Source organism: Nerophis ophidion, linkage group LG02, assembly GCF_033978795.1.
Source record: "Nerophis ophidion isolate RoL-2023_Sa linkage group LG02, RoL_Noph_v1.0, whole genome shotgun sequence".
In the NCBI taxonomy this organism is placed as follows: domain Eukaryota; kingdom Metazoa; phylum Chordata; class Actinopteri; order Syngnathiformes; family Syngnathidae; genus Nerophis; species Nerophis ophidion.
This window is the reverse complement of record NC_084612.1, coordinates 27,205,211-27,220,502: the sequence shown is the minus strand read 5'-3', so window position 1 is coordinate 27,220,502 and position 15,292 is coordinate 27,205,211. Positions and strand designations below refer to the sequence as shown.

At 40.0% G+C, this 15,292-nt stretch overlaps 1 protein-coding gene across 2 annotated transcripts; it reads right to left on the bottom strand.

The window, feature by feature from the left end:
- Positions 1 to 1,662: 1,662 nt before the first annotated feature.
- On the bottom strand, positions 1,663 to 14,977 carry prrg4 (proline rich Gla (G-carboxyglutamic acid) 4 (transmembrane)). Of its 2 annotated transcripts, XM_061880560.1 has the most exons (6): positions 14,500 to 14,974; positions 14,266 to 14,429; positions 14,167 to 14,194; positions 5,718 to 5,859; positions 2,362 to 2,544; positions 1,663 to 2,281 (listed from the first exon to the last, which is right to left on the bottom strand). In XM_061880560.1, exons 1-6 carry the CDS (start codon positions 14,603 to 14,605, stop codon positions 2,254 to 2,256), a joined length of 651 nt encoding a protein of 216 aa, XP_061736544.1. In that variant the 5' UTR covers positions 14,606 to 14,974; the 3' UTR covers positions 1,663 to 2,253. The 2 variants fall into 2 exon arrangements, with proteins under 2 accessions (XP_061736544.1, XP_061736551.1); XM_061880567.1 differs by lacking the exon at positions 5,718 to 5,859 and having other exon boundaries at positions 14,500 to 14,977.
- Between the last annotated feature and the right edge of the window lie 315 nt (positions 14,978 to 15,292).

Genomic DNA, 15,292 nt, shown 5'->3' with positions numbered 1-15,292 from the left:
CCTGTGACACTTAAAGCAGATGCATTTCCAACCATAAAGTCAACGAAATCACAAAGGTGAGTTTTGTTGATGATATTGACTTATGTGCTAATCAGACATATTTGCGCACGGCATGACTGCAAGCTAATCGATGCTAACATGCTATTTAGGCTAGCTGTCTGTACATATTGCATCATTATGCCTCATTTGTAGCTATATTTGCATCCAGCCTTTCCCTCCACCCACATTTAATGCCAAACAAATACTGTACATACCAAATTGACGGATCCAAGTGCACCAGTTGTCAAAAGATGCAATTGTTGGTTAGAAGACAATCGCCGAATTCGTCCTCGTTGCCGTTGTCTGTCGTGATATGGCTCAATAGCTTCAGTTTCTTCTTCAATTTCGTTTTCGCTATCTGCCTCCACATTCCAACCATCCGTTTCAATAAATGCGTACTCTGTTGAATCACTTAAGCCGCTGAAATCTGAGTCTGAATCAGAGCTAATGTCGCTATATCTTTCTGTTCTATCTGCCATGTTTGTTTGTATTGGCATCACGCAGTGACGTCACAGGAAAATGGATGGGTGGATATAGCGATGGTGAAAATCAGACACTTTGAAGCAGTTTTTCGGGATATTGCGTGATGGGTAAAAATTTTTTTAAAACTTCGAAAAATAAAATAAGCCACTGGGAACTGATTTTTATTTGTTTAAACCCTTCTGAAATTGTGATAATGTTCCCCTTTAAAGACCATGTTTATAGAACAATGTTTCTCAACGCAGTTGGGAGAGTGGCCGTGTGCAACCCGAGGGTCCCTGGTTCAATCCCCACCTAGTAGCAACCTCGTCACGCCCGTTGTGTCCTGAGCAAGACACTTCACCCTTGCTCCTGATGGGTGCTGGTTAGCGCCTTGCATGGCAGCTCCCTCCATAACACTTCTGTTATGCTGAGGAGACTAAAGTGGCCTTGGAGGAAGGAAGACTTTGGGTGAATGTGGAAGTAGTGTCAAAGCGCTTTGAGTACCTTGAAGGTAGAAAAGCGCTATACAAGTACAACCCATTTATCATTTACCATAGTGGGTCACACAAGTGACGGAGGGGTGGTGGTGGGTGGGGTATAGCCGTAGAGAGGGCAGATCTACATTATTTGATACACAAGGCTGCAACTAGGTGGCGGCAGTGCTTAAGCTCATCAATAAACTCTGTTTTCTACCCTTTGGAAGTAGTAAGCGCCAGTTCTGCCTACCAAAATTGGCCCACTCTGCTCACTGCATTGTAGCTTGACCCCAAGCCAGCGAGCCGGGCCTCTTACCCATTTAAAGTTTGAGAATAGGTTGAGATAATTTCGGCCCCACGGCCTCTCATCATTTGCTTTACCAGATAAAACTGCATCCTCGAGCCTGCTGTCCTGTGTCATATGTGTACTTGCTACTACTACTCAGTAGAAGTAGTAAATACACAGGACAACATGTACAGCGCTAACAGAGGCAAAGAGATGCAAAACTTTGTGAATGAAAAATGAAATGAAAAAAAAATGTGAATGAAAAATTAAATAAATAAAAAATGTGAATGAAAAAAAAAATGCGAATGAAAAAAAAAATGACATCGTCAGCGGCATATATAAAGAATGTTAATTTCAGTTTGTTGTACGGATAAATAAATAAAAACATCTAAGAAAGCATGTAATTAATGTGTTTATTTCAAGTATTTAGCAAAACAGATTTACACTACAATACATTTGATGCCTTCTCATGAAGACAATTTGCATGCATCATTTTCATCTAGGTCTCCATTAAAATGTGTTTTATTGCTTTTTCCTCACCACAGTCAGAAATGTAAAATACCTGTATTGTCTCAAATGTAAAACGTCAGCAGCTGTTGGCTTATTAACAAAGAAGTGATTTCACATTGCACAAGATCCCTTCCCCCTTGGTCTTTTCCTTGCATTACCGGACATACAAATGATTTGTTACAATTACTGTAGGAATAACATTAAAAAGATGCTGAAAGGCAGATGATATATGCAAGCCAGCAGAACAAAGTGCTCAGTCCTACTTTGCAAGCAGTGACTGCTGCTTAAAAATATGTTACTATTTTGGAATCAAATTGTAAATACGCTTATTGACTATATGGATTTCAGTGCAAAGTTGAATTAGAACAAAATAGGCTTCTGCAACCCTACTTTTTAATTTTGACTATGAAATAAAAAGTGATTCAATGATAAATCATGGAAAGATTGGTATACAATCGATGTGAAGCTCCTCTGAAGACTCTACCGACGAATACTGCCAGTTCGTGAACTATAGCCCAAGACAGGAATATGTAAAATATTAATGATGATCAAGCTCATTCGTCAATCTAAAAAGTGATTAAGAAGTACCCGGGATATGGAGGAGGCGGGGCGTCATGTGGTCCACTTTTTGCGATGGCCTGCTCGTAAGAAGGCAGGTCAGGAAGGTCAATGTCCTCCAAAGGTGGCGGGGCCACAGGCTGTAAGGATACTTCCTCGAGTCGACGCATGATGAGAGCAGCATTGCTTCTCCTAGGACGAACCCGAACTGAACTGTGGGAGGGAGTACACAAGTATATCAATCAATTACAATTTATTTGTACAGCCCTTAATCACAAGTGTTTCACAGGGCTTCACAAACCACGACATCCTCTGTTCTAGATCCAAATCCAGACAAGGAAAAACTCAAAATCATGTGACAAAGTTAGGCAAAAAATTTGTTAGGGATGGCGGTAAAATATGTTTAGGTTAATGCTGTCAAGCGATTACAAAAAAATGAGCAAATAAATAATTATGATCTGTAATTATTCAGTCTAATAGGCCGCACTGGTATATGAGCCGCACCCACAAAATTTTTGCAGAAGAAAATATTTTTCCATAAATTAGCTGCATCGGACAATAAGCCGTATATATACGTTGTGAAATGAGTTATTTACACAGAAATATTTTGCAAATGTGTATTCACATGCTGTACCTTAATTGTTTCCAAACAGTGTCTGTATAACGGCAGTAAAATGGTTGATCAAACAAAACAGAAGTCATCGTCATGAACCCACGAGCTGCGGAAGCTAGCTCTCCAATCAGCTAAACAAAATCAGATCACATGGACAAAGATAAGACCTTCTGGAGGAAAGTTCTGTGGTCAGATGAAACAAAAATTGAGCTGTTTGGCCACAATACCCAGCAATATGTTAATCCCAGGAACACCATCCCTACCGTCAAGCAATGTAATGGTAGTATTATGTTCTGTGCCTGTTTTGCTGCCAATGGAACCTGTGCTTTACAGACAGTAAACGGGGCAATGAAAAAGGACGATTGCCTCCAAATTCTTCAGGAGAACCTAAAATCATCAGGAGGTTGGATCTTGGGCATAGTTAGGTGTTCCAACAGGACAATGACCCCAAACGTCAAAAGTGGTCAAGGAATGGCTAAATCAGTTTATCTCAGCTGCAATCGGGCGGAAGGCGGTGTACACCCTGGACAAGTCGCTACCTCATTACAGGGCCAACACAGATAGACAGACAACATTCACACTCACATTCACACACTAGGGCCAATTTAGTGTTGCCAATCAACCTATCCCCAGGTGCCCTGTCCTTGGATATTTAACATTATTTGTTAGACATAATTCATCCTATCACCACTATTTAAAGTTGCTTACAAGTTTCCTGACGGAGCAGGACCTCTTTTTTGCTGACTATCATTGTGCCGCACGGCTGTAGTGTTGTTGTTCATAGTCAAGCACAAGAAGAGCGCAAGACAACAGTAATGTTAGGAATAAAAAAATGTATTAATGCAATTAAAAAATATAATACGTCAAATATGAATGGTATTAATTGATCGTAATTAGGGGTGTATGAAATTTCTATATAATCCTTGCAAACTTTAGCAGTTTTTCGTTGTCATACATAAGATATATATTATATTAGCTTCAGCAGTGGCGGCCTGTGCGTTTCCTACCTAGGCATTCAGTGATGTCCGACTTCAAATATTACCTGGCAAAATACCATAATTGATGTCACAACATTACCATTGCTGGAGAAGTACTACACAGAAACACATTTACGCCCTAATCACATCAACAGTATACAAAACGGGTTATTTTCTGGCGCAATTAAAAATCAACTAAAACGCATCAGCAATTAATACATATCTTATTTTGGTACTGTCAAAATTAAAATGGCAAAAAAAAACATTAAAAGTGAAAAAAATTTATATTTGAACTCGCAATTTGTAGGACCTATACGACGCCGTACAACCCAGCGATACCCCTCGTGGTCGGCTTATTCAAGTAGAAAGGGCAAGCATTTCATCACCAGGATAGCTGAGCTAGCTTCCGGGGTTGGCGGAAATCGTCTCACAAGATGTAGTTTCTCTTTAAATGTCCTTCTTGAAAATGGCCTTGCAAATATATATCTGCCATCGAATCAACATTTTGTTCTCCTTCTCTGCTATCCAGGTCTGGCTACGGCGCAACACTTCCCGCTTCCTGCTAAATTGAAACTTGTGAATGGATCCACACTTTTGAGTGACAAGTGAGTATCCCATCACAGTCTCGTTAACATCAGGCTACTTGGATAGGCTACTGTCAACAACTTATGATCTGAATGGCTATCGCAACTGTCTCTCAACTCTATGTGTTCTCAAATTCATCTGCTAACGGTCCCGATGAGTATCCAATTACAGGACGCGTAAACGTCACATTCAAAGTGAGACCATCTAGAAAGCCTTACTGACAACAACTCGATATCTGATTGGCTATCGCAACTGTCTATCACTAAAAACAATGGCACTGGAAAGAGCATAATATGACATGAAGAGAATATGAATACTTGTATATATTTAGGGAAAGTAAATTAAAAAATATTTTTATCTTTATTTATGATCATGATTTCTGGTTATGTTAGGCCAGCAGAGAAGGCCTTGCTGGCTCTGATGGCACACCACTGAGCTTCAGTATAAAGGCAACTTGTTTTACAATATTAGTAACAGCAATGTACAACCTAAAGTCTACTTTCACTCTTGTACTGCTTGTATTTTATTGGTTGCATTTTGCCATTCTTATTTAAATGTTTCTGTTGATATGAAGGAGTTGTATTTCATTTTACCTTGTGCTCTAGTAATACAATTGGTGGGAGGAGAGAGAGCGATAGAATGTGGAGAGATAAGGAAACTGGATGGAGGAACAAAAAAAGAACAGGGTGAAGGCAGAAGTCACCGAATTTTGACTTTGGGATTTGTCAAATCCTGGTTACGGCCCTGCCTGCAACACTTCTATAATTACAACAAAGATACCACTCTTAAAACAGTATTAATGTATTGTGATACAACAGGTGGTCCTCAGTTTATAAATACTTGTATTTGACTTCAAATATTTAATTTGAGTTAATTAATGAATTTTGATTTTGTAATCCATCATTAAAGTTAAGTCTGAGTGCAGTTCTACTTTAAAGCTTCCATTCTGTGCTTCTAACATGCCTGCAAACTTGTGTCGCATTGTAAATTCAAGTGTAATTCAATGAAAATACAGCACTATCTTATTTAGTTTTTAAAATTTCCCAAGGTCTTCCACATCACTACTTCAGTGACTGTGTCTGTTGACAATAAATAAAAGTACCTAACATGAGGCGTGCAAAATAATATTTGATGGTGTGTGAAACCTTGTTAAAAAGACAGTATATGTTAAGCTAAAAGTCAAGTCAATGATTAGGGATTAGCGACTGTACCTGGCTCGGCTGAAGTTGTTCTTACATTTTCCTGGACAAAAATACCAGCTGAGGAGGCCCACCATGACAATGATTACTCCAACAACCACCAGTGCCACCAAGAGGGAAGTAATGTCCACTTTTGATGACTGCTTATTCTTTTCTGTGGATCGGCATAAAACACAACAATCATCATTACATTGTTCTGTTGATGTCCAGCACTATACATCAACAACAAGGTGTGAAATTAAGTATTATGCAATAAAACAATGCAGGGTGCAAGTGAACATCAACCTTCAGAAATGCTCTGAAAGGTGGTCAAACAGGTTTAGTGAGTAATTCTCATTTTTATTTTTGAACAACACATTCACCCACTAGACACATCCTTAGGTATGCCTGCACAATGGACATCGATCCAACAGAAAAGATTAAATTTGATTGGCAGTGTTTGACAAAGCTATTGTATTGTATTGAGAGTAGAAATACAACCTTGGAAAAAAATATTAAAATTACGACACTATTCCAACATGACACACAAAAAAATGTATATGTCGGTAAAACTATGCAGTGAATTGAGAAAGGGACACAGACATACTAATATGAGGTATTATTTAAGAATTTGCTGTTTTCAAGGTACATACTGACAAGCACAGTGTCTGATATCACCTGGTCTTTTCTTTCTTATTTTACTACTTTTATGTGATATCTTTTTCGCACTACAATTGCTATTCAGGTATCTTATAGGTCCCACTGTGTTTAAAATTAGACACTGTTTTGCAGTATTTTTAGTTTGTTTTAAATCAAGCCAACATTTTGATCAACTGTGGTTGTTTTTAAATGTACCATATAAACGAATAAACTGAACTGAATATACTAGACTTATGCTGAGTTTATTCTGTTATTATACTTCTATTACTTTTTGTAATTTGTTGTTGTTGTTGTAAACAGTACTCAAGCAGCAGCCCTTTTGAAAGGTTGCCTTTTTTTTCCCACTGCAGCGCTTATGCGGGGTCTCTGCAGTATTCAACGAGTAAAATTGAAGACTTTAAGACTTTTTTAAAGACCATATTCAAAATAATTTAAGACCACTAAATTGGCCCTAGTGTGTGAATATGAGTGAATGTTGTCTGTCTATCTGTGTTGGCCCTGCGATGAGATGGCGACTTGTCCAGGGTGTACACCGCCTTCCGTCCAAGTGCAGCTGGGATAGGCTCTAGTCACCCCGAAATGGACAAGCAGTAGAAAATGGAAGAATGAATGGGAATTTCCCTTCCATATGGACAAAAAGTACAAGGACACAAAGGAAAATAATAGGGCTAGAATTAATTCTAAGTATATGAATTCCTTCACTGCTCTTTCACATCAGAAAACTAAATTATAAACTACAAACCCTGTTTCCATATGAGTTGGGAAATTGTGTTAGATGTAAATATAAACGGAATACAATGATTTGCAAATCATTTTCAACCCATATTCAGTTGAATGTATAATGTTGTAGGTATGTCATGTTCAAAATAAATTAAGAAAAGAAAGAAAGAAATATGCTACAAAGACAACATATTTGATGTTCAAACGGATAAACTTTTTTTTGTGTGCAAATAATCATTAACTTTAGAATTTGATGCCAGCAACACGTGACAAAGAAGTTGGGAAAGGTGGCAATAAATACTGATAAAGTTGGGGAATACTCATCAAACACTTATTTGGAACATCCCACAGGTGTGCAGGCTAATTGGGAACAGGTGGGTGCCATGATTGGGTATAAAAACATCTTTCCAAAAACTACTCAGTCTTTCACAAGAAAGGATGGGGCAAGTTACACCTCTTTGTCCACAACTGCGTGAGCAAATAGTCAAACAGTTTGAGAAAAACGTTTCTCAAAGTGCAATTGCAAGAAATTTAAGGATTTCAACATTTACGGTCCATAATATCATCAAAAGGTTCAGAGAATTTGGAGAAATCACTCCACATAAGCGGCATGGCCGGAAACAAACATTGAATGACCGTGACCTTCGATCCCTCAGACGGCACTGTATCAAAAACCGACATCAGTCTCTAAAGGATATCACCACATGGGCTCAGGGACACTTCAGAAAACCACTGTCACAAAATACAGTCCGTCGCTACATCTGTAAGTGCAAGTTAAAGCTCTACTATGCAAAGCGAAAGCCATTTATCAACAACATCCAGAAACGCCGTCGGCTTCTCTGGGCCCGAGATCTTCTAAGATGGACTGATGCAAAGTGGAAAAGTGTTCTGTGGTCTGACGAGTCCACATTTCAAATAGTTTTTGGAAATATTCGACATTGTGTCATTCGGACTAAAGGGGAAGCGAACCATCCAGACTGTTATCAACGCAAAGTTCAAAAGCCAGCATCTGTGATGGTATGGTGGTGCATTAGTGCCCAAGGCATGGGTAACTTACACATATGTGAAGGCACCATTAATGCTGACAGGTACATACAGGTTTTGGAACAACATATGCTGCCATCGAAGCACCGTCTTTTTCATGGACGCCCCTGCTTATTTCAGCAAGACAATGCCAAGCCACATTCAGCACGTGTTACAACAGTGTAGCTTTGTAAAAAATGAGTGCGGGTACTTTCCTGGCCCGCCTGCAGTCCAGAACGACTGAAGCTCTACATAAAACAAGAATGGGAAAGAATTCCACTTTCAAAGCTTCAACAATTAGTTTCCTCAGTTCCCAAACGTGTATTGAGTGTTGTTAAAAGAAAAGGTGATGTAACACAGTGGTGAACATGCCCTTTCCCAACTACTTTGGCGTGTGTTACAGCCATGAAATTCTAAGTTAATTATTATTTGCAAAAAAAAAATAAAAAAAATGTATGAGTTTGAACATCAAATATCTTGTCTTTGTAGTGCATTCAATTGAATATGGGTTGAAAATTATTTGCCAATCATTGTATTCCGTTTATATTTACATCCAACACAATTTTCCAACTCATATGGAAACGGGGTTTGTAACTTAATACACCAGAAGACTCTCCATTGTAAACTAATTAAAAAAAAAAGGAAACCTCATGACAGCTATTTTTCAGATTTGCCATATAAGTATTTTCTTACAAAAGATGCAGTGTGCTTAATATCGAGTGTTTCATGTAACAACAACCAGAACGCCAGTAATGGTAGTGGAAAGCACAACAATATATTGTTTGTAAAAGGGACAGTTGGCATCTCTGCTAAAGCTATATGATTAACCTTTTGCAGTGTTTCTGCAGCTGTAAGATTGAGCAAACAGAATAAAACATATATAGTACTACTACTGTATCTGCAACAAGTTGAGAAAAACAGACTGAACACAGAGCAATTGTCCATAAAGAGAGAATGCAATTACGGCTTACAAGCCAGAATATGGATGTGAATGATTTGGATAATATTCACATTAGCTGTTTTTGTGACTTTTTTTTGTAAAAAAAACTTTATATAGAGAAGAACTCCTGGACAGATTGGAAGCAATTCTGGACCACCATCCGCCGCCTCAGGAGGGGGAAGCAGTGCTGCTGACCTCGACTGGGGATGTTGTGGATCGGTGGAAGGAATACTTCGAATACCTCCTAAATCCCACCTACATGTCTTCCAATGAGGAAGTAGTGCCTGGAGACTCTGTGGTGGGCTCTCAATTTCTGGAGCCGAGGTGGCTGAGGTGGTGACAAAGCTCCTCTGTGGCAGGGCCCCGGGGGTAGATGTGATCCGCCCGGAATTCCTTGGGGCTCTGGATGCTGTGAGGATGTCGTGGTTGACAAAACTATGCAGCATTGCATGGACATCGGTGGCGGTGCATCTGGATTGGCAGACTGGGGTGGAGGTTCTTCTATTTAAATAGGAGAACCGGAGGGTGTGTTTTAACCATTGTGGGATCACACTCCTCAGCCTTCCCAGTAAGGTCAATCGAGGTCTACTGGAGTGGAGGCTACACTGAATAGTCGAACCTCCGATTCGGGAGGAGCAGCGTGGTTTTCGTCCTGGTCATTAAATCCAATCCAATCCACTTTATTTATTTAGCACATTTAAACAACAAGAATGTTTCCAAAGTGCTGCACAGCCATGTTAAAAACAATATTAAAAAACAATATTATGCTTTACCAATGACTGAATAAAAACAAAAATAAATAAATATAAAGCCAATATAAAAACAATATAAAAATAAATATGATTAAAAACAATTTTAAAGGGTAAAATCAATTAAAACAGTAAAATAGAAATCAAAGTGTATAAAAAACACAGAGGACAACAGAGGACAGAGGACCACACAACTCACAGAGTGTTAAAAGCCAAAGAATAAAAGTGGGTCTTAAGACGAGACTTAAAACACTCCACTGTGGAAGCAGTTTGAGCATGGAGGGGCAGAGTGTTCCAGAGCTTAGGGCCGACCACAGAAAAGGCCCTGTCTCCCCTGGTTTTAAGTCTGGTCTTGGGCACCACAAGCAGGAACTGGCTCTCGGACCTCAGAGCGCACGCAGGAGTGTAAATTTGGATGAGGTCCGAGATATAATGAGGTGCCAGTCCATGTAAAGATTTAAAAACAAACAGCAATGTTTTAAAATAAATTCTAAAATGAATAGGGAGCCAGTGCCAACTCTGAAGAATTGGGGTTATATGCTGGCGTTTCCTGGCCCGTTAAAAGTCGTGCTGCCGCGTTCTGGACTAACTGCAACCGGGAGAGAGCTTTTTGGCTAATGCCAGCATATATTGCATTGCAGTAGTCCAGGCGACTTGAAATAAAAGCATGCACGACTTGTTCAAAAAGGTTAAAAGATAAAAACGGTTTAACCTTTACTAAAAGATGAAGGTGATAAAAACACAATTTTAAAACGCCATTGACTTGTTTGTCGAGTTTAAACTGTGGACCCACTCTATACTCTTGGCAGGATCCTCGAGGAAGCATCGACGTTTACCCATCCAGTCTACATTTGTTTTGTGGACTTAGAGAAGGCATTTGACCGTGTCCCTCGGGAAGTCCTGTGTAGATTGCTCAGAGAGTAGGGGTGTGGGAAAAAATCGATTCAAATACGAATCGAATCGAATACGTTGTGCGATTCAGAATCGATTCAATTTTTTTTTTATCGATTTTTTAAATTTATTTATTTTTTTAATTAATCCAACGAACCACTACACAGCAATACCATAACAATGCAATCCAATTCCAAAACCAAACCTGATCCAGCAACACTCAGAACTGCAATAAACAGAGCAATTGAGGAGACACAAACACGGCACAGAACAAACCAAAAGTAGTGAAACAAAAATGAATATTATCAACAACAGTATCAATATTAGTTATAATTTCAGCATAGCAGTGATTAAAAATCCCTCATTTACATTATCATTAGACATTTATAAAAAATAAAAAAAAAGAACAATAGTGTCACAGTGGCTTACACTTAATAAATGATAAATGGGTTGTACTTGTATAGCGCTTTTCTACCTTCAAGGTACTCAGAGCGATTTTGCACTACTTCCACATTTACCCATTCACACACTGATGGAGGGAGCTGCCATGCAAGGCTCTAACCAGCACTCATCAGAAGCAAGGGTGAAGTCTCTTGCTCAGGACACAACGGACGTGACGAGGTTGCTACTAGTTGGGGATTGAACCAGGGACTCTTGGGTTGCGCACGGCCACTCTCCCACTGAGCCACGCCGACCCACTTGCATCGCATCTCATAAGCTTGACAACACACAGTGTCCAATGTTTTCACAAAGATAAAATAAGTCATATTTTTGGTTCGTTTAATAGTTAAAACAAATTTACATTATTGTAATCAGTTGATAAAACATTGTCCTTTATAATTATAAAAGCTTTTAAAAAAAAATGTACTACTCTGCTAGCATGTCAGCAGACTGGGGTAGATCCTGCTGAAATCCTATGTATTGAATGAATACAGAATCGTTTTGAATCGGAAAAATATTGTTTTTGAATCGAGAATCGCGTTCAATCAAAAAAATCGATATATTATCGAATCGCGACCCCAAGAATCGATATTGAATCGAATCGTGGGACATCCAAAGATTCGCAGCCCTATCAGACAGTATAGGGTATCAGACCGTCTGATTGTGGCAGTCCGACCCCTGTACGGCTCGCATTGCCAGCTGTAAATCCGCCTTTTGTCACAGATTCTGTTTACAACTTTTATGGACATAATTTCTAGGCCCAGTCTGGGCGTTGAGGGGATTCGGTTTGGTCACTACAGGATGAGGTCCCGGATTTTTGCGGATGATGTGGCACTGCCGTAATTCATCTCCCCAGGTTCTTCAACTCTCACTGGATCGGTTCGCAGTTTTGTGTGAAGCGACTGGTATTAAAATCCGCACTTCCAAGTTCCAGTCAATGGTTCTCGCCCGAAAATAGGTGGAGTGCTATCTTCGGGTTAGGGAGGAGATCCTGCCCCGATTGGAGGGGTTCAAGTATCTCGGGTCTTGATCATGAGGGAGGGAAGAGTGGACAGGCGGATCGATGTGGTGTCTGCAGTGATGCAAACACTGTATCGATCAGTCGAGGTGAAGAAAGAGCTGAGCCGGAAGGAAAAGCTCTCAATTTACCAGTCGATCGACATTGGTCATGAACTTTGGGTTATGACCGAAAGGATAAGATCACGGTTAAGAGCGGTCGAAATAAGTCTCTTCAGTCGGGTAGCGGGGCTCTCCGTTAGAGATAGAGCTTCTCACCCTATCATTTGTGACGAACTCAAATTAGAGCCTCTGCTCTTCCACAATGAGAGGAGCCAGATGAGGTGGTTCCGGCATCTGGTCAAAATATCCTAGGAACGCCTTCCCGGGAAGGTTTTTAAGGCACGTCCGACTGGTAGGAGGCAATGGGGAAGACCCAGGACGCGGTGGAAAGACTCTGTCTCCCAGCTGTCCTGGAAACGCATTGGGATCCTCCAAGGAGAGTTGGACGAAGTAGCTTTCCTTTGAAAGTCTGGGCTTCTCTGCTTAGGCTGCTGCGCCTGTGACCCAACTTTGGATAAGCGGAAGAAGATGGATGGATGGATGGATGATAATTATAGTAATAATAACAGTAATATATATATATATATATATATATATATATATATATATATATATATATATATATATATATATATATATATATATATATATCATCGCAGGGCCAACACAGATAGACAACATTCACACTCACATTCACACATTAGGGCCAATTTATGATGAGGTGGCGACTTGTCCAGGGTGTACCCTGCCTTCCGCCCGATTGTAGCTGGGATAGGCGCCAGCGCCCCCCGTGACCCCGAAAGGGAATAAGCGGTAGAAAATGGATGGATGGATATATATATATATATATATATATATATACACCCCCTGACAAAGACAGTATTGAAAAACCAGGGCAAACGTTTTTGGGAGATTTTCCTTCAGAAAAGTGGGAGGCAGAAAAAACGAGGTACGACTGTAATTCCTGAGATCTGAAAAGAAGATGAAAGTTATGAGATGTGCTTCTTCGTAATCCGGTGGCAAAGTCCAGATATATCCGGCCGTTGAATGAATTACCAATGGCCCCCAGGATGATATTTGATAAGTATTACAAGCGGCCCGCAGGCCACAGCCGCATGCTGCTGTTTTGCACGCACCATTACTCCATTAGCGTCCCTGGGACCCGATGAAGTCATAAAAACTGGGTCCCACTGTACATTTTTGGGGTCCCACTTTTCTGTAACCATTTTGAAAACAAATGATAAACATTAGCATTATCCTGTTATATCTCACATTCTATATTGTTTTGGAAAAAAGTTGTCATAAACATTACTTAATTCATTACAAAAAATACAAAAGCAAACCATTTTTATTCATTTGTAAATATATTAAGTTCTAAACATTCATTAATTTTCTTCTTTTCTACATGGACCTAAACTTTACCGCTGACGGGATTTTTTTCTATATACTTATTGTAATATTTTCAGATTGTGTTTTTTCTATTTTTGGCCAAAGTAACACAAAGAAAACAATCTGAAGTTTTTAGTTTTAATAAAGTTAAAAGTTATAGTACCATTGATAGTCACACTCACACAATAGGTGTGGTGAAATTATTCTCTGCATTTGACCCATCAACTTAAATCACCCCCTGGGAAGTGAGGGGAGCAGTGAGCAGCGGTGCCCGCACCCGGGAATCATTTTTGGTGATTTAACCCCCAATTCCAATCCTTGATGCGGAGTGCCAACCAGGGAGGTAATGGGTCCCATTTTTATAGTCTTTGGTATGACTCGACCGGGGTTTGAACTCACGACCTGCTGTTCTCAGGGCGGACAATGCCATGATTGTGATAGTTTGGCCCGCGTGTGCACAGATTTTCCTCCATACGGCCCCTGAGCTAAAATATGTTTGACACCCCTGTACCAATCATTTTCGGACATGACGAATTGTGCTCATGCAAGCGTTGACATTGGAATTAAGCTATTACCATTCATTTAATGACACTGAAATGATCTTTCCTACCTGCTGTGTATTTCTTCCAGAAATCATTCTGCAAAACAAAAAGACAAACTTTAATAACTAGCAAGGAATGACATCAATAATGGGATGGTTGGACTCAACTGTAGCCGGTGTGTCTTCAAACACCTCCCTTGCTTCTTCATAATTGCAGTCCTCCTCATAACACTCCCTTTCCAAATTCCCAGGGACGAACATCTCAAAGTCGAACCGGTTGAACAGCAGATGACGACCCAGGAACGAATGAGCCTCCCCTTCATCGACGAACACTGGGCAAATGCATAAAATAAGCAGGTTAAAAGAAGATGGAAGTCACATAAAGTGAGGAAAATCCCTGACCTTCCTTTGTTGACCTTTCTTGTTTAGGTGCCGACCTCTTGACACAGGCCATCTCTGCACAGGGCAAGAGGAAGAGGAGGAAAAGGTGGTGAAGATGAAACAACATGGCCACCAATGCCCCGGCGGTGGGAGCAATAATAGGCCGCAAATTGTTTCATCCACATCCACACCCACACACACACTCTTCCACACAAGCAACTGTTTATATCACCAAGAGCCAAAGTCGCCACACAATAAAAGAAAATAAAGCTCGGGGAAGTGTCGCCACGTCGACGCTGATAAAACTTCTAGAAACGTCGAAGGGCAAACACCTCGCCACCTATTTCCTCCACTTAGTGACTAAAATCCACATGTTGACGATGAAAATGAAAGAAGAAGTTCTCCTGAGCGATTCCTCTCCCTTTCGCTCTTGAAAGGCAACTTGTTTACTCGCAGCACTTTGCTTCCTCGAACTACCTGTAACCTGCCCAGACTCGACCAATCGACGACATTACCTGGCGAACAGGATGAGCATGTTGTATAAGCTGGCGGACGCTAGATGGCAGTAGAGGCGCAATTCTTCACTGTAAATCAGGGATGTCAAACTCAAATACAGAGTGGGCCAAAATTTTAAACTGAACAAAGCTGGGGGCCAAGGTTGAACAAATGAACCTTTTAATAGGGACCCAAACACATTTTGCATTGAATATTTAACAAGCAAGGCTTATATAACTTTATAGTGACATGCAAAATCGAGTTTCAAATAATAATAATTAAAAAATATCAATGGCATATCAAATAACATTTAAATAAA